This window comes from Schistocerca nitens, chromosome 2, assembly GCF_023898315.1.
Source record: "Schistocerca nitens isolate TAMUIC-IGC-003100 chromosome 2, iqSchNite1.1, whole genome shotgun sequence".
Taxonomy (NCBI): domain Eukaryota; kingdom Metazoa; phylum Arthropoda; class Insecta; order Orthoptera; family Acrididae; genus Schistocerca; species Schistocerca nitens.
The window spans coordinates 1,121,544,039-1,121,565,304 of NC_064615.1; the positions used below are offsets into that span (position 1 = coordinate 1,121,544,039).

The 21,266-nt window shown below is 39.4% G+C and overlaps 1 protein-coding gene across 1 annotated transcript in view; it reads right to left on the reverse strand.

Moving 5' to 3' along the window:
- Nucleotides 1–527: 527 nt before the first annotated feature.
- Nucleotides 528–21,266, reverse strand: part of LOC126235594 (dehydrogenase/reductase SDR family member 11-like) — a 65,011-nt gene continuing 44,272 nt past the window's right edge. The window contains exon 6 of the mRNA XM_049944308.1: nucleotides 528–545. Within this exon, the coding sequence (XP_049800265.1) occupies nucleotides 528–545 (18 nt within the window). The remainder of the gene's footprint in view (nucleotides 546–21,266) is intronic.

The window sequence follows — 21,266 nt, forward strand, 5'->3', positions numbered from 1 at the left end:
AAAACAATGACAGTTTTCCATTCTTCTGTGTCAGAGTAAACATTTTTAATAGCTGTGTGATATGGGTGAGGATCAGACACCTTGAAGAAAGGGAATTTGGAGATCTTACCGCCTGCACTGACAATGTATCAGCAGCGTCTTTAAGTTCAAAGTAGTCAGTTGTATTCATCTGAGTCGCATGGAACGAGTTCGTAATTTCAGCGGATGGAGCTGCTGAGGTATCCACTGCTTCTCACAAAGACCATGTAGCTTCTGGTAATGATGTTGCAAAGATTTCTTCCGTGATTTGACATTTGGAACAAGTCCAATGTCATGAAACGAAGTACTAAAATCACAAGAGCTCTGAAAACGCATTTTGAAAACAAAAAATGTTTAGAACGTTGACATTTTCCACCCTTCATATATTTCTTGTCATGATTTCTCTGGTCTTGAATACCTCTGAAATTGCGAATCACATCCATTTATGTGACTTGTTTCGTAAGTAATCAGTCACTCACATTGGATGGCACCGACGTTTCATACATATTTTAATTTTTAATCTTCCGCTGCAACAGAAGAACCTTACAATCATAGACACATAACAAAAGACTGATGTTAATGAAGTTTGTTAATATACGAGTTATTAACCCATGATCTTCAGAAAATTGACAGGGCTGCTTCACATGCATAGATTGATTCAGTTTGTCTCTGTTGTAGCGTGTGTCACGTTTGTTTTCCTCTGTGTATATCTTTACTATATTGCTGATGATGCCACAGATGTAGTCTTCAGCTCAGAGGCTCTGTGAGCTATTTCCAGTGTGAACATGAAAGCTGAAGGTTTAACAACAAGCTATAATCTGAAGAATTTCGTTACCAAATACTATACCGAGAAACTATTTTCTTGTCTGTTCACACTTATATTATGCATTTGAATTTTGTATTGCATTTTGCGTCGTATACGCGAGTACGGCTCCTGTAAGAGGATTTGCTGCGTCTTCGGTGAATTTTATGAAGCACTTTAATATTTCGTCAGCAATATAAATCTCCTGTTGGACGAATGATGATATCGTAGACCTGCAACAGAAAGGGGATAATTATTCGCAGTTATACAAGCAGACAGAAGAGAAGACATCCACGTAAACAAGTGAGAAATAGAAATGCATTAAAGCAAAGACATAACACGACATTTTCTTAAAGCCATTTTACGGTATGATATTCACCAAGTGTAGTAGCAGTGTGTGGCTTCATCTTTAGCCCATGATTCAGTATTTCGTCACTCTACACTGTTGTCTGTCAGTTACTGGTTTTGTATATTTTGTGTTTGGGAAAGTTAAGATCTTAGAATAAGATTACTCCTAATTAGGCAATGGCCTGGGTCAGTTATAACATGGCAGGTCATGTCATGTGACGCCCGATGTCGATACGTTAATATCGTTGTAGCAGTATATTATGTAATAATTTGTTTAGTATGTGACAGTAATAAAATGCGTTTCTAGCGTTGGCTGCTACAACTGTACACAGAACGAAAAATCTGCAGACAGTATTAGAATGTTTACTGTTATTTATAAATTTTAATTTTGTTTATGCCTGTGGAGTATACACATCTTAAGCAAGATAGTAAATACATAAACATATATTTGATAGTTATGGTATATACTGTCTGTCACAGGCAGTAAGAAACCAAGAAATAGGGATTTAAAATGCTGCATTAGTAGCAAATATTTATTACCGTACGAAAACAGATTCCCGAAAGCACTTCCAATTTTGTGAACAACATTTATGCTTTAAGGTGCTATCTGTTGTTATCTGACATGCAAGTTTTCAGGGTACAGAGCGCTCATTGTTGTTGATTGTTACTAGATGACTGAACCCAATACATTCACAGGGGAAGGTCGCAGCAACCTTGGCTGAAACGTAAGTTTTGCCTTCCAGCGGCAGTTAAAACACCTTGGACAAGAAAATAATTGGACGCCCCCAGAAGACATGGTGAAGTTTATACCGAGTAACGCTTCCTACGGCCTCAATAACAGCCTCACTTTCCTTGACACGGATGCATGCACAGATTAGGTTAGGAAGTGTGCCATAAGGACGTTGTGTCCTCTCCTGAGGCATGCTGGCCCTCAGTAGCGGCTCCTTGACACCCTGGAAACTCTTACTGAACGGAGTTTACGACCGAGCTGCGCATGCGCATTCTTTGTCCAGGAGAGATCTAGCGATGTTGTTGACCACAAGAGTAACGCAGTATAGCCCAGGCAGTTCACAGAATCACTACCATGAGTGAAAGTACAGTGTCCCGTTAAAAAATGAAAACAAGATTTTATTGCATGAGTGATAACACTTGAGTTCGCACGACGTCTGCTACGTACCGCTCTGCCGTCAGAGTTTCCTCAATGACGACCGGCCTTGACCTGAACTCACAGCCGATGGCTCCTCACGTGAATAGTTTGCTGCAAACCACTTTGCCTCTCCGAAACACCGGAGGAACGGGACCTCTCCCCAGTTCGCCGCCATATTCGCCGTCGATGGTCATCCAGGGTCGTGAACCACGGTTCATCCCTGAACATTGGGCGACGCCATTCGTCAGCAGTCCATGCTTTCTAGTCACAGCTCCACTCCAAACGCACCCACCTGTGTGGTGATGGCAACTTTATCCTATGCAGGGGACGGTAATTCCCTAGTCTGCCTGCTGCTGGTCTCTTAATAATGGTAAGCGATTAGACAGAATGTTCAGTACCTTCTCTCGGATGGCAGGTGCGGATGTGTGCACGATTCGGCGATCCTCCCGTTCCGTGGTCTGTTGTAGAGGCCCAGAATCTTGATAAAAAGTACGCCCTCCCTCACATTCCCACGCCGTCCAATGCAAAGCAACATCGCAAATCAGGACAGTGCACTATTCGACCTAGTGGCCAAATGGAGACATTTCGTACTTTTGTCACGTGCTGATAACGCTGTGTCACTGGAGTACGTGGTATCTATGTGGCTTTCACAGTGATCACTCAACACTGGGCGTTGTTCATGCACCTCGTAAATCCTATGAGGACTGGTAACAGCGCAGGACATGAACGACACTGACGCACCACGATGTCCGTTCTACCAGTGACAAATTTGGAAGTCGCATCATTTACGTACCAACCGATGGTATGTACATGTACCAAATTATAGTGAGATCCGGTCATGTGTTCTGGGTGCTTCACATACTGCGTACCTTCGATATTATTTTTCAGTATTAGCTAGTGTTAAATTCCTGGTTTCTTTTTTCAGTGAGCCTCCTACTAAACCTACAATTTCTCGTTTTAATTAAAAGTGTTTCTGTCTAAGTATCCTTGCTGATTTTCTATTGCAGTATTTGGTGCACACTCGCGGCTAGTCATCCAGAGAGCAACGCTGGGTGTTCCTGCTTCTCGCAAATGCCCATTCGCTCCCACAATCTGGGCTCCCGCCCGGCAGCTGCTGAGAATATGTGCGATGTCTTTCATGTGAAATAAGTACGGCTCGGTCGCAACTACCACCCTGCCTTGCTCAGAGTCAACTCTATGTCCAGAATCCAAAACACAAAAACTTTATTTTTAACAATACTCGCAGCACTTTCCCTTATTGAGACCCAGACAGAACTGTATCTCCATCTGTTCTCTTCACACACTACTAATTCTTGGCAGGTAAGATGAAAAGAGAACGGGGATACTCGAGCGGGGACTGAGAGCGGCCCAATCATTTATGTAATTCCCGTAAAACCCCAACAGCGTTCACAGAAACATCTACACTGATGAGACATAACACTAGGACCAGCTGCTTAGCTGCGTATTCGTCCACCTTTGAAGCGCAGTGCAGCAGCCATTCAGCGTGGCATAGATGTTGAACTTCTTGGTGCGTTTCTGCGGGTATGTGGGACTAGACTGAAACGCACAGGTAAGGCAATTGCCACAAATTACGAACCTACTGCCTCTGGGAACGGAGCTGGGCTCAATAGCATTCCAGACGTGTCCTATATGTTTCAGATCAGTTGAAACTGGTGATCAAGGCAGGACAGTCATTTGAATGCACTGTAACACCCCTCAGACAACTTAAGCACATTTCTGGACTTGTTACACGGACAGCTATCCTACTGCAATATGACACTGCCGTCGAGGCGGCCATCAAGCAGGAAGGGATGCAGGAGGTCCACACAAACGTTCACGTAGTTCACAGTTGTGAAGGTGCCTTCAGTAACTTCAATAGTTTAATATTTCTTCAGTATATTATTAAGATTTGTGGTAATTTTGTGTCCCGAGTTGTTTATGAGATCTACAATTGGACGCATAGGACAACTACTTTTGTGAATCTTAAGTTGAGACCTCAGCCTCGTGGATTGTTTATTCATTACAACACGGTACTGGGCTTCATTAATGGTTAGAAGAAAGTTTAAATTTTAAGAATTTTTTTCAGCTTATTCTTATAATTTAGTGGCGTGGTCTGTTTTTAGTATAGTGATACTATTAGATTCTAAAAATTCAAGTGGTTTGGAGTTGTAGTCACACAATAACTGCTGTGTTGCTGTTATCCGACTTTTAAAAATGGCGCCATACCTAGAAAAGTTCCTGTTGATGTCTGTATTATCTCTTTAATTTGAAGTGATATTAAAAATTTGTTTTCCTTAAGATTTTCTTTTATGGTTTTATTTGCTTTATGAGCTATGGCAGTCTATGTGTTGCAGTTAAATGTAGCTGTGGCACAGGCTATTTTGTTGATAATAATTAAATTGTTCACATTATTGAGTAAGTGTATGGTTCTTTAGCGTCAGGTGCAGTCTAGTGTGGACTTTATTACATTACTCTTTGTTCAATGGCTGTACTTGAAAAAACGCCTAAACACCATGTTTTTAGGCACCAAAAGTACTACTTGTTGTGCTGGCCGCTTCTGTAATGGTAAATCGTTGAAATTTTTACCATATGTCCTTATGATCTCTGGTAACTTCTAAATCTTTTTCGATTTTAACATGTGTTACAGGGATCCAGATGTCCAAATTCACTGTACATACTCATGTAAAACATCTGAATGAGGAGTAAATGCAGTTTTAACTGACGTAGAGACAGCATGGTAAGGGTTCTGGGTTCATTGCAAGGGTTCTGACGCCACTATCTTGACGTGGAAACTATTCGTTGGTGCTACTTCACATCGTAGGCACCTTACAAAAATTGTCATACTAAATTTTTGGTACTTGTAAATCAAACACTGCATGATTTGGTATACTATAGGCGTAGCCTAAAAACATTGCGCTCTTCTGTGTAAAGTACTGTAAAGTGAACTTATATTGAACGGAAAACGATTCTGTTTCAACCTTACGATGTGTGTATTTATTTTTCGTTTACATGTGTGGAAGTATGTAAATGTGTCAAAGTATACAAGTAAAATGTCAAAACTTTGCTGACATACAGACTTCATCTTATACAAGCAGCACACCCCGCTGTAACAGGCAAAAGAAGGGAACTAGCTGAACAATTCTTCTGTCGGAGCACAGAAAAGACAAATACGCTTACCCAGTAAAAGATTCAGAGAAAAGTGGGGAACCAGCTGCCTCAGTCCCCTTTCCGCTTTCCCCACCAAACGATTTTGGCATGTGAACATATTCGCGCTTTCTTGTGCTGGAAGACAGTAGCAGAGAGATACTGACATTAGAAAAGAGGGGGAGAGAGAGGGTTTGGGGGAGACAGAAATGGAGGAATGTAATAATAGTGGAAACTAAAGACAGAGGAGACAATGGAAACCAGAAAGAGAGATGACTGGAACCATACATAGGCTTAGGAGTCTGCAGCCTTCCCATTCTCCCTCCCAACCAGCAAAAGTTGACAAGAAAAGCCTGCCCACTTTCTCCCACCTCACCTACGCTTTAACGTTTCCTAGTCTAAGGCCAAAGCCTCAAGGAAACCACCCCCAGGACACAAATGGAGAGGAGACAATGCTGGCTGAAAAGAAAGATGGCAATGGTAGTGTGACAGAGAGAGACAATGAAAGTGAAAGAAGGAGACAGTCGTAAGGAAGAGCGAGAGAAAGGCATGAAGACAATGACAATCGGAGACTGACAGACAGGAGAAAGTCCAATGAGAGAAGAAGTAGACATGGGAAGGAGACGTCTGTATGTAAAGAGTAGCAGTGAGAGGGAGATGATGAATATAATGGCATCGCTACAATGAGGGTTTTGGGTAAAAGGAAATAGCATGTTCTGTATTAAAAGAGTGCGAATAGTTCACATGCCAATATCCTTGGTGAGGTCGTCGGAATGAGGATTGACCCAATTGGTTACCCACTTTTCAGTAAAAGTCTTTTATAGAGGATTACATTTGCCTTCTTTGCTCTCAAATAGTGGTATTTTACTTCTGGTATATACATGCTACATTTAACAACAAGTCGTAGTTTTTCCTATGTGATCGTGGTAATGTAGCCGACGAAAGCTTCTTTTCTTTTTCACAGGTAAAGCCCGCATCTCGTGGTCGTGCGGTAGCGTTCTCGCTTCCCACGCCCGGGTTCCCGGGTTCGATTACCGGCGGGGTCAGGGATTTTCTCTCCCTCGTGATGGCTGGGTGTTGTGTGATGTCCTTAGGTTAGTTAGGTTTAAGTTGTTCTACGTTCTAGGGGACTGATGACCATAGATGTTAAGTCCCATAGTGCTCAGAGCCATTTGAACCATTTTTGATTTCACAGGTAAACAGAAGAAAATTCTCTCCTATTGTTCTCACCCTTTTTATACTCTCCTTTATTTTCTTTTGAATCAGCTGAAGTAAATATGCCACTTTTGTTTCTTACCTAATAACTTGTTTCCACTTTATCAGTTTCAACTGTGTTACATAAAATCCTCCTGAGCACTACTACACTGTCAATATTCTACATCCTGTTATAGTATAACAAGGTGGTTCCTCAATAATAATAATAATAATAATAATAATAATAATAATAATAATTATTATTATTATTATTATTGGCCCTTAATATAAATTTAATATTTATCTGAAATGGGCTGAGTGCGTTTGTAACAACGAATGTTTTATTTATTAACACTATAAAACTTAATGAAACTTTTATCAAACTTTGAATACCTGTCTTTCCAGTTTAAAAAATCTGTGCAAGATGTTGGATTAACTATGATAGTCTGTAATTTTCTTAGGAAGAAGAAATTCCTACTTAAATAAATATTTTATACAGAAAAAAGGTTATCTGCATCTTTTGCGACCATTATCAGTACGTACTTGAACACGTGGAGGTTGCGACAACATATAGATAACTGCATCCGCTATGTCTTCAGGTTCCATCATAGGCGTATGCATATTTTCCAGTGCTTCAAGCGAATACTTTTTTAAGTTATTGTATATATCTGTTTTCACAACTCCTGGCGATATTTCCTAGAACAAAAATCAAACGTTAACAAACAGAAGATAATGTTTAATTTTCAAAACTGTTTTATTTCCCCTTCAAATTTAATATTTATCGAAGGATCATTTATATATTTCTCAAAATTATTGTCCTAGTTGAAGTATATTACAAGTACGACGGTTATTCGGCAAGTAAGAAACAATCGGTCACAAAGTGGAAACCACAGTGAAAACCAAAAATGTTTTACAACAGTTAGTTACAACTTCCACCTCCTTCGCTACAAAGTCGCCGCTCCGACTTAGACGTCTGTTCTAGCATTGTACCAACTTTGCAATACCCTCATCAAGAAGACAGCCGGCTGTGTTTTTCGACAATTTTCTACGCTGGTCTGCAGCTTGTTGTCTGTGCCGAAATGTTGCCTTCATAGCCGGCGGTACATCAAAGCAGGGACGAAAATCTTAGGGAGCAAATTGCGGGCTGTGTGGTGGGTGATCAAACACTTCCCATGGAAAACGCTGCAGGAGTGTCCTCAGTGTCCCTGAAGTGTGCAGCCGTAAACTGTCATGAAGAAGATAATGCATGACAGTTACATTACGTGGAGTTGCGTGAAACCAGGCCAAAAACTCCCGGCACGCATCATATTTTGTGGAAGTCATCATTCTCTGGGCATCTTTTCACGCTCATTGTGCACTCAGAACTGAAAAGAGCGACCTGACACTATCTTCTGACATACTAGAGACACTGTCCAACACATCTGCGCAAAGTTTGATCGGATGGTTTCCATTTCGCGACCAATCATTCCTTACTTTCCAAATTACCCCTCATACATTGTAAAATAAAGACTTGTCCAGTCTAGAAAACATAAAGTAGAGTTGCTAGGTCAGATGCACTTTTCAAAAAGTGTTAAACTCATAAATAGTGAATAATTTCTATTACATAATTACTGTTCCCTAAAGGTCATATTTTGATCCCATGGAAAGTATGAAGTTGACTTTAGTAAACGTCTTTATTTAGTGATGGAGTCTGAGAATTCAGTGGGTCAATTTGATTAGAATATTGTGTGAATTCTTCTTTGACAATCCTGGGAGTTGCCTATGTTTGTCATATGTACACTAAAGTTCATGCCTGGTCATACTCAGTCAGAATAATGAGCTACTATTTTTCCCGTCGTATATAAGTACTGTGAGACAGATGCTTTCGAGTAGGTGTGTACTGTATCCACAGAATGGTGTGTGCTCTTAGCTAATGAAGAACTCATACATGCATCATTCGCCCAAATGTCTTCAGAAATCCATAGCTGTTAGCTATGTTACGAAGGTAAAATTACATAAAGACTCATTTCGCTACTTTTAGACAGTTGAACTTTCATTGTCAGTTTTCCATTACGTTTTGAAGGCATGGATTTGTTTTAACTCTTCCTGAAACATAGGTAAAATTTCTACGTGCGTCTTTGGGTTGGCTGATCTGGCAAGAGAGTGAAAAGGAAATATAGGGCCAGAGCTTTATACACTCATGCGCGCGCGCACACACACATACAGTATCCCAGGAATACTACAACAAACGACGGTGGAAGGGGGTGGGGGTGTGGAAAAGGGATTGTTGAATGTGTCTCGAGGAACAAATCTAGAATAGGAACCCGCGCTTAGAAACATCAGTAGTACAAGAATGCAGTAGTTTAGAAACGAAGTCAGTATTTTCCAAAATCCTAATGTGGAATCCAAGAGGCAGGACGAACTCAAATGCTTCCATCCATTAAAAAATTAAACTTCTCTCCCTTCTTTCGTTGCTCCCCGAAATTGTACTGGATAGGCATTTCAAAATTTGTATGAAACTCTGTTTGGCAGCAATGAATCAAATCTGGAAGTCCATCTAGTTGGGAACAGTTTCCTCAGGGCCTAACACGTCTGTTAGTCATCAGTTTCTTTTATTAGTCATCTCTGAAACACATAATCACTGAAGAACACATATATTCATGGCCCTTTGTCCTAAAACTGTTGCAGTTCCTACATATTCATTACGGAATCATTTAGTAGAAAATTTTATTGTGTAATGAGCAACATGTAAACTCAGTACCTAGGTAAAATGCTGTACTTCCTGACTGCATACCTGAATATTTCCCATTCATAGATACAGCATAATCGTATTATTGACCACTGCTTCTATCTAGCTGTGTTTTCATCTTCGTTAAATCATTTTATGATTTACTTTTCAAAACTCACTGGATCATAGCCACTTAACACCACTGCTTCCCTCATTTCAAACTGATTTCCATTTGAATTACTAAAATTTAAGTGCAAATATCTTACCACAGAAAGTTGGTCCATTCTAGAAGTAGTACGGCAGGGAGAGAAAGAGACATCCTTGAGCCCAACCTAGAGGCGATTCTGGGGAATCTCATGCAATTGAGCTTTTCATATTTTGCATTAAGCCCTCCCCCTGCCCCTCCCTCCCCCCCCCCCTCCCGATCCCCGCCGCCCGCCCCCCCCCCAGCCACACACACACACTCAGCACCCCTCGCATTCGTGGGAGCAAGATTCAGTTCACATGCATGCCATATCACACTTTCAATAGCCCCCCCCCCTCATCAATCCCCCATTACACTACTGTTTGCATGAAACATCCCGCTACACCACTCTCAAACATTCCGCAAACCTTGGCTTCCACTTTGCAGCTATTTTTGCATTACTAACTTCCAAATATTGATTTAAGGACTGCCTATGCCAGTCCTCACGTTGGTAGCTAAGTATCATTTGCCGTGGAATACTGGAACAAGTAAATTGCATACTTCTTAATTCACAAATAAAAATCAACATTTGCTCTAAAATATAAGTAACGAATTACGAATTCTTATTCACTGAAAATGAGATTTTTACTTTAAATACTATCCCACAAGGTCTGAGAACATAAGTAACAGCAATTCCATTTTCACATCCTACTTGCTCCTGTTACTTACCAGATGGCTGCATGAAAAATCGATATTTCTTCTGTAAATAATTAAAAATCAACATTTGCTTCGAAAATATAAATAACAAATTAAAAATTCGTAATTGTTGAAAGCGATCTGTAGGTTAAATGCTACTACACAAACCCAGAAAACGCGAAATAATTGCAAATCCTAATTCCTCCAATCACCAGCAGAATACTGCACTGTAAAATCGAGACCATAGTTCTATCTTTGCACCACGCCAATAGATGGCTCCAATGTCAACTAAAAAACAGCAGCAGCACGAAAAATGCAAAATTTACATTTCTATTAGAGGTTAAAATTCTGTCTGATGTGGCAATATTGCAATACTGTAGTGTAAAAGAAAGTGTGAGTTAATTTCCACATATATACAGTCGTTAAATTAATGACCAAAGTCTGAAGTATGCACCCCAAGGTAAATTAGGCCTTAAAATTCGATGTCGTAAAACTAACCTATCCAGGCCTATAGCTGCAGGAAAATATATGCTACGTTGGCATTCAAATAGACACTGACTCTGCTGTTTCTATCATCTCAACGTAATGACGCCGCAGTTGGTTCACCTACTGACACTAAGTAGAAAACAATTATAAATTTACATTATAATGAGACTAAAGATGGCGTTGACACGACAGATCAAATGATAGGGAAATATTCAACTGAGAGGTGTTTTCTGTACTCATGTGGACATAGCAGCGGTGAATTATACACTATTTTTGTTGAACTGCCCAGGTTGGAATAAGAAAAAACGTAATAAGCGACGACTCTTTCTTCAACAACTGGGACTACAGCTCATGAAACCATACGTTGAAGAAAGGGTTACAAATATTGCAGGACTGCCAAAGCCTGTAATTTCAAGTATAGAGGGTATTCTCAGACGGAAAATCAAGCAGAACTTCGGTGCAAAGAAAGCTCATGGAGGTAAAGGTAGATGTCGTTTGTGTGTTAGTGTAAGCCATTCAAAAGCAGAAAAGTACAACAAAGTTAACAAAACAACAATAATCTGCAACAATTGTAACAGATACTCTTGTGACAAACAGAGCAAAAAAAACTGTTGTATGTTCCAAGTGTGAGTAGATTCCGAAAAAAGTGGTGAATAATTCTTGTCAAAAAACTAGATTATGTACCAAAACTATTTGTACATTACCTTAAGTTTACATTTTTTAATATTATATTATATTATATATTTTTATATTATTTCATATTGTATAATATTTTTTAAATTGTAGTGTAGTGTACTTCAATAGTACTCTAACGACTTTTACTACTAATTTTTCTCCAGATAATTAGACTTCCTAAACTCAACTGAAAGATGTAAAACGCATTTCTAAAAACAGTTTTAAAAGAAATGTTCATGTTCTGGATCCTAATTATCCATCAATAGATCTTTCAGGAGTATGTCACTAATGTAATTCAAGTACAATTAATGAATTTTATTTATTTTAAATTTTTTTGTGATTGGCACAAAGTACGCCCGTCCCCCTTGGTAATAAACGTTACTGAAAATGGCTTGGTATTGCCAGAGTTAATGACCACCTGTTCACGTTGTTAAATACTTACTGCGAGTATTCGATCTGTACAGTTGCATTTCCGGAAAATACGCCTTGCGAAAATAGAAATCAGTAACTATCTACACTACCACAAACATATTTGTAACATATTTGTCTTATTAGGAAAGGAAGCAAAGAAAATTTTTTTTTACCACCAAAAATATTACTTTGGTGACAGAAGAAAATGTACAGCTTACAAAAACATACAACGAAATAAGGTAACACTGGTATATGTGACGATTCCAAAGATAATGTCAGAGTTGAACCTCGGGAAAAAAAATGTGCACTATAATATACTGCGAGGCGCCTCGCACTTCGCAAGCACAGATTGAATACTGCCGCATCTAAGATTTCTGTATAATTCATTAAAACACATGATTATCGAAATACAAACAAAATCGCCACGAGTATTCGAATTGGTACGCTTTGTATGAATAAACTCCATTGCTATAAAGACTAAACAAGACCAAACAAATGCCACAACACGTATTAATGAGATGCTATTATCTATAACGTACAGATATGTAGATGTGGAAGTCGTCATGCTCTAGAAAGAAATTAGTGGATCGCAACCATAGGTTCTACCACCCCATGATGCTGCCTCAGCTAGAATATACGCTTAATTGAAGCCCTCTCCCACATCATCCATACCAGGACTTCCAATAAGAAAAGCTTACACGAAACAGCTGCAAATATTATGAGGCACGTACCTCAACATCGCAGTGTAGCAGTATGACGGTGCCGCTCTGAAGACAACAGAGCCACACTACACGGGAAATAATGTGAGTACAGCAGCAATAGTAGTGCGGAATTTCCAGTAGCTGCCGATATAACGTAATTATATTCCATAACAGAGTAGTTGAAGAGACATCAAGTTATTACCTACACTGTGTTGCACAGATATCAAACACACGACCATGTTCAGCCACGTGCGTAGTCACTTCGTAAAACCTATAAGCTGGCTACTAATAACGTTGCCTGCTTCTGGACTTCTGGTTTGACACATATATGAAACATAACTTTTACTCTACGTTTGGAGGTCATCCATATTAAACACTCTTATCGTATAGCACAACCATACGTGTCGCTTATATGCAACTTGTCCCCTAGAAGATCCAACGCTCTGCACTGCAACAACGTTACAGAACTACCGAAGCAAGCTGGTTCCGTTAATGCAGATTTATAGTGCAGTTTCGTGAGGCAGGATACTTGCGCTGTGTGTAAACTAACGGCTTCGTCTAATATTCCGGAAGAAAATAAATGCTGGCCAATAATAACGTAACGGCGTAATTTAATGGTAAATTCAGCGATTTGTGTGACAGAGTACCAAATAGCGACGTACAGACCGTACCACCGACGGTACTGCGGAGAATAACGCTTCCGCTTATTTTGGAGTCCGAGAATCTTATTATAATAGCATGCGGGCAGAATATAGTAGTTAACGGTCTACCTTTAATCCAGTAGACAAATTGCGGAGGGGCTTCCGACCCAACGCTAGCAGCATTGGAGACACAGCGTGCAAGAGCAGGAGACACATTACCAGACTGTGCGAGCGGAACCTGCTGTAAGTGGTTGATGGTAAATTGTCATGTGTTACCCAGTTCTCATGTACTGTAAACGATTTGACTGCGGCAGGAAGGTGATGCCGCAGCGGTGTTAACCATCAACAACAAGCCGATACTGCTGACATAGTGCTCTCAAACTATGTCACTCTACCTGTAATGCGTCATAAAGTTCGGGTATATAGCACATCAGCAAGCCTATCAGTATAGCACCATACACCGGTGGCGATGTTAATACTGCTTGCTTATATGGATTTCCAAATCAGGTCCCTACCTCAAAGTCTGAGCGTTGCTGTTGTAAGTAGGCTGTTTGTTTTCTTATTGGTAACGCCACGTAGCGCTATGTATGACAATCACTGGCTGTGCTGTGTGCAGTCTGTGGCTAGTTTGCATTGTTGTCTGCCATTGTAGTGTTGGGAAGCGGCAGCTGGATGTGAACAGCGCGTAGCGTTGCGCAGTTGGAGGTGAGCCGCCAGCAGTGGTGGATGTGGGGAGAGAGATGGCGGAGTTTGGAAATTTGTAAGATATACAATGATCTGTTATGTATATTATGATTTTTCAACACTGTTAAGGTAAATACATTGTTTGTTCTCTATTTAAATCTTTCGTTTGCTAACTATGCCTATCAGTAGTTAGTGCCTTCCGTAGTTTGAATCTTTTATTTAGCTGGCAGTAGTGGCGCTCGCTGTTTTGCAGTAGTTCGAGTAACCAAGATTTTTGTGAGGTAAGTGATTTGTGAAACGTATAGTTTAATGTTAGTCAGGGCCATTCTTTTGTAGGGATTATTGAAAGTCAGATTGCATTGCGCTAACAAAATATCGTGTGTCAGTTAAAGCACAGTCATGTACAATTTTTCAAAAGGGGACGTTTCATATGTCGACCCTTAGCCGAGGATACCTCACTGGAATCTTCTGATTTTTTCTTGTAGTTTGTGTAATTAGTGTAGCTTTTGTTTATTGCTAGCGCGTAATTGTATAGAGAATCTCCTTTGTAGTTGTAGTTTTTCATTGTTGTACAGTAAAACAGTAGTGGCATGTATGTAGATTTGCAGCAAGTATTTCGCAGCTGCGTTTGCAGTTAACTAGATATTATTTTCAGTGTTATGTTAATGTGTTCTCTTATTTTTGCTCTTCAAATTGTGCTTTTCTGTGTTGTTGTGTGAAGTATTGTGACAATAATGGCGTGTAAAAAACGTAATACTAGGCTCCAAAGTAAACTGAGAAATGACAGTGAAAACGAAAGCAGTGTGTTAGCGCCACCGAGTAATGAATTAACTAATGATCAAAGTAGTAATTTGGTAATTGTGCATAGGGAAATGGAGCGGGCGGCAAACAATGGCGTAGACAGTGAAACAATTAGTGAAGAGGGAAGCATTATCGATCGATCGGTCGGTAACAGCTCGCCTCAGGAATCGGGAATGACAGGACACAATTTTGCAAATATTGTAGACTCAGGTTTAGGGATCTCACCGTTTTCTCAAATGAGTCAAGACACATTTTCCGCTTGTCAAAATGTGAATGTTGCCGGTGCAAATTCACTGCTGAAAAGCACTGAGGAACATGTTCCAGACACCAGTGCACTGTTATTACAATTAATGAAACAAATGGGACAAAAGCTTGAAAAGTTAGACACAATGGAACAAAATCAAAGACAAACACAGCAAAAACTTCCAAAGTTAGACACAAAGGAACAACACCAGAGACAAACACAGCAACAATTAGACGCAATAGAACAAAAGCTTCAAAATTTAGACTCAGTGGAACATAAGCTTGAACAAAAACGTGAAGATTTACCTACTGAGTTACATAACATCGAATCGAAATGTCAAAAAGTCTGTAATGACGTAAAAACACAAATTTGTGAGCATTTTCAACCTATTTCTTCGCGGCATGAAAATGCATTACAGAATCACGAAGCAGCCATAAAAGAACTGCAAACCATTGTTCATGAAAATCACGACACCTTGCGAGCTAAAATTGACTCTGTTGCATCTACCGATTCGGTTACGCAACTTGCAAAAACACAGTAAAATTTAAAGGACACAGTAAATACTCTGAAACTTGGTTCAGAAAAACACACTGAGGAAATAAGTACACTATCGGAGAAAGTAGCCGAACTTTCGGATCAGTTCACTAACTTATCTACAAAGGTAGATGATGATCTCAATGACACAAGACCGGTAGTCTTTAATGACACAGAAGAGTGCGAACAAATTAGGAAATTCAAACAAAATCAGAATCAAATAAATACGCAACACCAAAGAGAAATCCGGGAAGTACAAGATCAGCTGACACAGGTAATACAAGAGTTACGTATTTCAGAGGACACTCGCGCCCCAATACGGGAAGAGGGACATAGAAATACGGAAAATCCACAAAATAATAACACAGGGCATTTCGGAAACTATGAAAGAAATTGGCAAAGTACACTGACTTTTGAAATGGAACCGCCGAAACGACGTGACAATGACCGATATGCTATTCGCCGACACGATGATTTTGACTATAAGCTGTTCATTACTACACGTAAATTCAAAACGTTTAAGAATTCTGCCAACGACATTCATCCACAAGCGTGGCTCCATCAATTCTCTCATTGTTTTCCTCCCAACTGGTCATTGGAGCACGGGTTAGAATTTATGTGTGGCTACTTGGAGAATGAACCAGCTGTAAGAATGCGATCGGTCATTCACGATTGTCACAGTGAAGAAGATTTTTATCATGCCTTCCTCTCAGCATATTGGTCTCAAGCTACAAAAGACTGAGTAAAACATAGCATCATAATGATGAAACATTTCGAAGAATCTGAATTTTCCAGTCTTATGAAATATTTTGAAGACATGTTGCACAAGAATCAGTACCTGTCAAACCCATACAGCCCCTCAGAACTCATCCGCATTTGCTTAATCAAATTACCTGAACATTTACGACATATTATTTTGGCAGGACGTTGCAAAGACGACATTGAAGCTTTTCAGGGACTGTTACAAGAACTGGAAATTGACACTGACAATCGCAGAACGCAGGAGCACAACAATTACAGATCACATCCGTCGCAATTCCGCGATGAAAGAAATAATAACTGGACGCGACAAGGCTATTCTCACAACACATATTGTGACCAAAACAGACACCACCCGTATGACAACCGTTGGCAGAGTGGTAATAATTACAAGGAAAGAACAATAAGAAGAGACTAATAACAGTAACTGCATTATTCTGGAAAGTAAAACATGTTTTAGTAGTAACTTTTGTGGTATAGCAATAATGAGACAGCCTTTTCCGTAGCACAGCAATACGTTACAGCACAGTACTTTCTTCATCACGGAAATAACCATAATAACTAAGATATCTATACGCAAAGCATTTCACTTTTGCTTATCATGAGGTAAGTACATTGACTTCTGCAGAACTTAGCTTTCGGAGGACGATAACTACGACACTTCCACAGAGATTATCTTACAACAAGACGCACAGTTTAGCGCTACAAGAAACGCATTTCAGTGATTAATTTTGTACTTAAAACATTTATTTTAAAAAATTTTTGAATTACAAAGAAAGTTTTCCGTGATAGATTTCATTCCATTGCTGTTATCTGTAACACTTGAGGATATAATTACATTTATCCTCATGGGAGTTCACGCCTACTTTGTGTACCATGCGTTTGGCAAGCACAAGGAGCCCTAGCTAATATGGTATTTGCTTATACAACTTTACACATCGGTACCTTATTTCTCTAACACAGAATTACACAGCTGTCCTATCATTTAACTGAGAGACAAACTTTTTTACTACGGCAGTGACAGATGTTTACATAATTACACCGTTGGATAACTTCAAACTTACGAAATTATATTTTGTCTGTACTTCGTGAACTGTTCATATTTTTTCGCAACCATTGTGATACTATTAGAGCTTGAATGATGTGTTTGGTATGCGATCATGATTTTTAAAGTACGTTTGAGGTAGATGACACTATTGAAATGAGCAGAGAATTTTTTTAGGTTTTGACATTATTGCAGAAAGCTACGACGTTTTTGAGATTTGACTGAGGTGTTATGATGTTATTTTTACGACGAAGATGTGTATTATGCTGCTGAGGTATGTTTATGGTCAATAAGCTGATGCTATATGAGTTATTTGAGTATGCTACGTATCTGTTATCATAAAATATTGAAGAAGTGTCGACGAATAAGGTAAGGGATAATGAGTAGTGGTTAGGGACTCTGGTTTGTGAAAAAGGTTGTTGGAAACCAAGGATCGTACTTTAAGGTTTATGAAATGTATGTACCTGCGTCAATGTATCACAATGCCGGCGAAAATTTTTTGAGCACTGTTATATTTATAGAATTTTGCTTCTACACATTTGTAACGCAAATTCTTGACCTGTGAATTTTTTATATGAGACTGTCACTGTAGCAGAAACTGTTGTCGTAAATATTTCGGTAAGAAAGGTAAGTGACCTTAACGTAATGCGTCTTGAGCGGCCATCTGTGCCAGCCACCTGGAGAAACAGCCATTAGGTGAAAAAAAAGAGGCCAGTAACCTCGCTATTGACATTCCTTTGTAGAAAGCATCGCAAATATGGCACGCTCATTACTTGAAAACATAAGATTACTCGTACTTTATGCTACTTACTGAAATGCTTATGAACTGATGGGAAATATTCGTCCATCTGCACACCTGATTATGACAAGTGTCTTTCTACGAAAGTTGAGAGCTACTGACTTACGAAATGCCACATAGCTATTGAATGAAGTTTTTATGCTTTGGTTTGCGTAATTGCTTATTTAATTTGATATCTGCTTTCCAGCTGTGTTGCAGCATTGGTTTTATAAAATAAACTTAAATGCATTTGCTAGTGTGAAAACTTTCTGTCAACAGATCTATTAAATAATTATTTTATGATCCACATTCTTCGAAAAAGGAGCTCTTGGAATGGAAAGAACAATAAGAAACTGACTATGGACAATAGGGAAATAATGCATTGAGAAGTTATATGAAAAAGATTTGGGCCAAAATGAGTATTGTACACTGAGAAATAATTATTTTGAAAGAAATATGAATAGAATACAGAAAGCAGGTACAGATAGGACTTTTTGGAAATAATGAAGAACGAAGGGAGATCTCCGAGAAGTAACGAAAGTTTTGTTTGCAAAATACTGCAGTAAAACAATCCCTGTCCTTTCCTTGTGTTATCCCACTATGTGTTTGTGTACCCTTGTGTATTTATGTTCTTCCTGTCTTTATAGGTTTATCTAATAAGACTTATGTTGTAGAATTTTTCTAATACTCAGCCACATGAACTATGATGAGGAATACTGTTATCCTCAAATATAATTTGCATTAATAATGTTATTTTCTTTGTAAAGATGTTTAGACATTATTTATTCTGTTGTATTTAATGCTCATGTGTGACGTTGATGTTTCAAAATTTATTCTGATCTTTTATGTATCTACTTACCTCAAAATTCCTGTAACATTTATGTATATGTTATTTTGATTCTTTTGTAAAGCCTGTATTACAAATGTTATCTGTATTGTTATGTTCTTTAATGATGTATTTTGTACCTTTGTAATTGTATTCTTATGTTATACAATTGTAATTGACACCAGTTCATCAAATTAAGTAACTTGTAAGTTCCATTTCACTGCACATGTTTCTGTTGGTCATAGTATATGGACAATATGTGAGAAGTAGGGACTGTTAGTGTTTGCATGTGTGTTAATAATTCAGCAAGGGACTGGATAACAGCATTGCTGGTTCTAAGGACAATTAAAAAACTTTGTGAGTGCACAAGTGGTGGTTTATGGACTTGCTATATTATCCGCAAGACTCTTTGATGGTGATTGTGCACCCGCACATTCGCAACAGATGGCTGCTGGCCGTCTCTACAAGGACTACAGTGGGTCTGCATCTTTGATGATCCACCAGTACCATTATTTCTACAAGGACTGCAGTGGGTCTGCACCTCTGGTGGCCCACCAATACCACAATCTCTACCAGGACTACAGTGGGTCTACTCTGTGATGACCTACCTACCAATATTCTTCAAAACGTCGAATGACTCTGCTGTGGGTTTGCTCTGTTGTGGCTCATTACCTGTCAGCATGGCAAGAGTCAGCATTGTCTTTCTGTTCGAAGGACAACACTACTTCTTCAAGACTGCGTGGAAATCCACTACTTCAGTGTGCATTTTCTTTTACTGCTTAGACTTTGAGAAAAACACTGCAATTTTACTGTAATGAATGATCAGGACTGTCTTTATGGACTGTGAGAAAATTTTAGCATTTGACCAACATTGTATCATTAAGTGTGTGCATTTGATTTCTCTGTTACTGTAATTGTGAAAAAATTTTTAACAAATATGTATTGGCCAGTGCCCAAAACAATTTGTAAAATTTTTTGTGCGGAGCATGGGGGCTATGTAAGTAGGCTGTTTGTTTTCTTATTGGTAACGCCACGTAGCGCTATGTATGACAATCACTGGCTGTGCTGTGTGCAGTCTGTGGCTAGTTTGCATTGTTGTCTGCCATTGTAGTGTTGGGAAGCGGCAGCTGGATGTGAACAGCGCGTAGCGTTGCGCAGTTGGAGGTGAGCCGCCAGCAGTGGTGGATGTGGGGAGAGAGAAGGCGGAGTTTGGAAATTTGTAAGATATACAATGATCTGTTATGTATATTATGATTTTTCAACACTGTTAAGGTAAATACATTGTTTGTTCTCTATTTAATTCTTTCATTTGCTAACTATGCCTATCAGTAGTTAGTGCCTTCCGTAGTTTGAATCTTTTATTTAGCTGGCAGTTGTGGCGCTCGCTGTTTTGCAGTAGTTCGAGTAACCAAGATTTTTGTGAGGTAAGTGATTTGTGAAACGTATAGTTTAATGTTAGACAGGGCCATTCTTTTGTAGGGATTATTGAAAGTCAGATTGCATTGCGCTAACAAAATATCGTGTGTCAGTTAAAGCACAGTCATGTATAATTTTTCAAAGGGGACGTTTCACTGTATATAATTCAGACACTCCGTAGAGCAGTTTTCAGTGGGTATGTATAAACACGTAATTTAGTTCGTGGGCAGGGTTATGAATTAAGTGAACTTGCTTACAAAAAATACATTTATTGCGCATTACAACAGTTAGATATCAGTTAGGTGAACTGTGAAGTTTAACATCTTGCAAAAAAGAAACATGCAACATTGGAGGAAATGAAGAGTGCACAATACACATTTAACACAGGTGATAGCATGTCGACGTCAATGGAACATTGCGCTGCCCTCGTCTTGGAAGCAAATTTTGCTCAGACGGATATCCTCGTTGCTTTATTCAGAATATCTGCCTCTGGTTTAATATTTCACACATCGTTTTCAGTAATTATCGCCTGTTTCGGTCGACAGATAGTATCCACAGTCAGTGTCCTTCACACGAATCCGAAACATACATTTGGAGAACCACAGAGTCTGTGCTGTCCTCTGACCATCGTTTTTCACGCGTTAAAACACCATCACAATGAAAACACACTGTTCCATCGCCACTGCCGGTGTAAAAGTACTCCTCTCCACTTAGCTCATACGCGTGATGCTTAGCAGGGAGGGACCACTCACTGAATGTTGTTAATCCAACCTCCCGCGTGCTGTATTAAGACCAAACTTTTCCCGGCACAATTTCGGCAGAACTGTATTGAGGCCTTTATTCTGGACAGGCATTTGGACGCATTCTGCTCTGCACAGTTTACCTCCTACATCAACTGTATAAATATAGACGGGAAGGTTAAATGACCTTTATAGCTCTGCAGCTGCCGTGACCTGGAACCACAACGCATACTGCTGCATCACGTGCAGCTGCAGTCGAATTGGAAAACTGATGACTCATAAGCA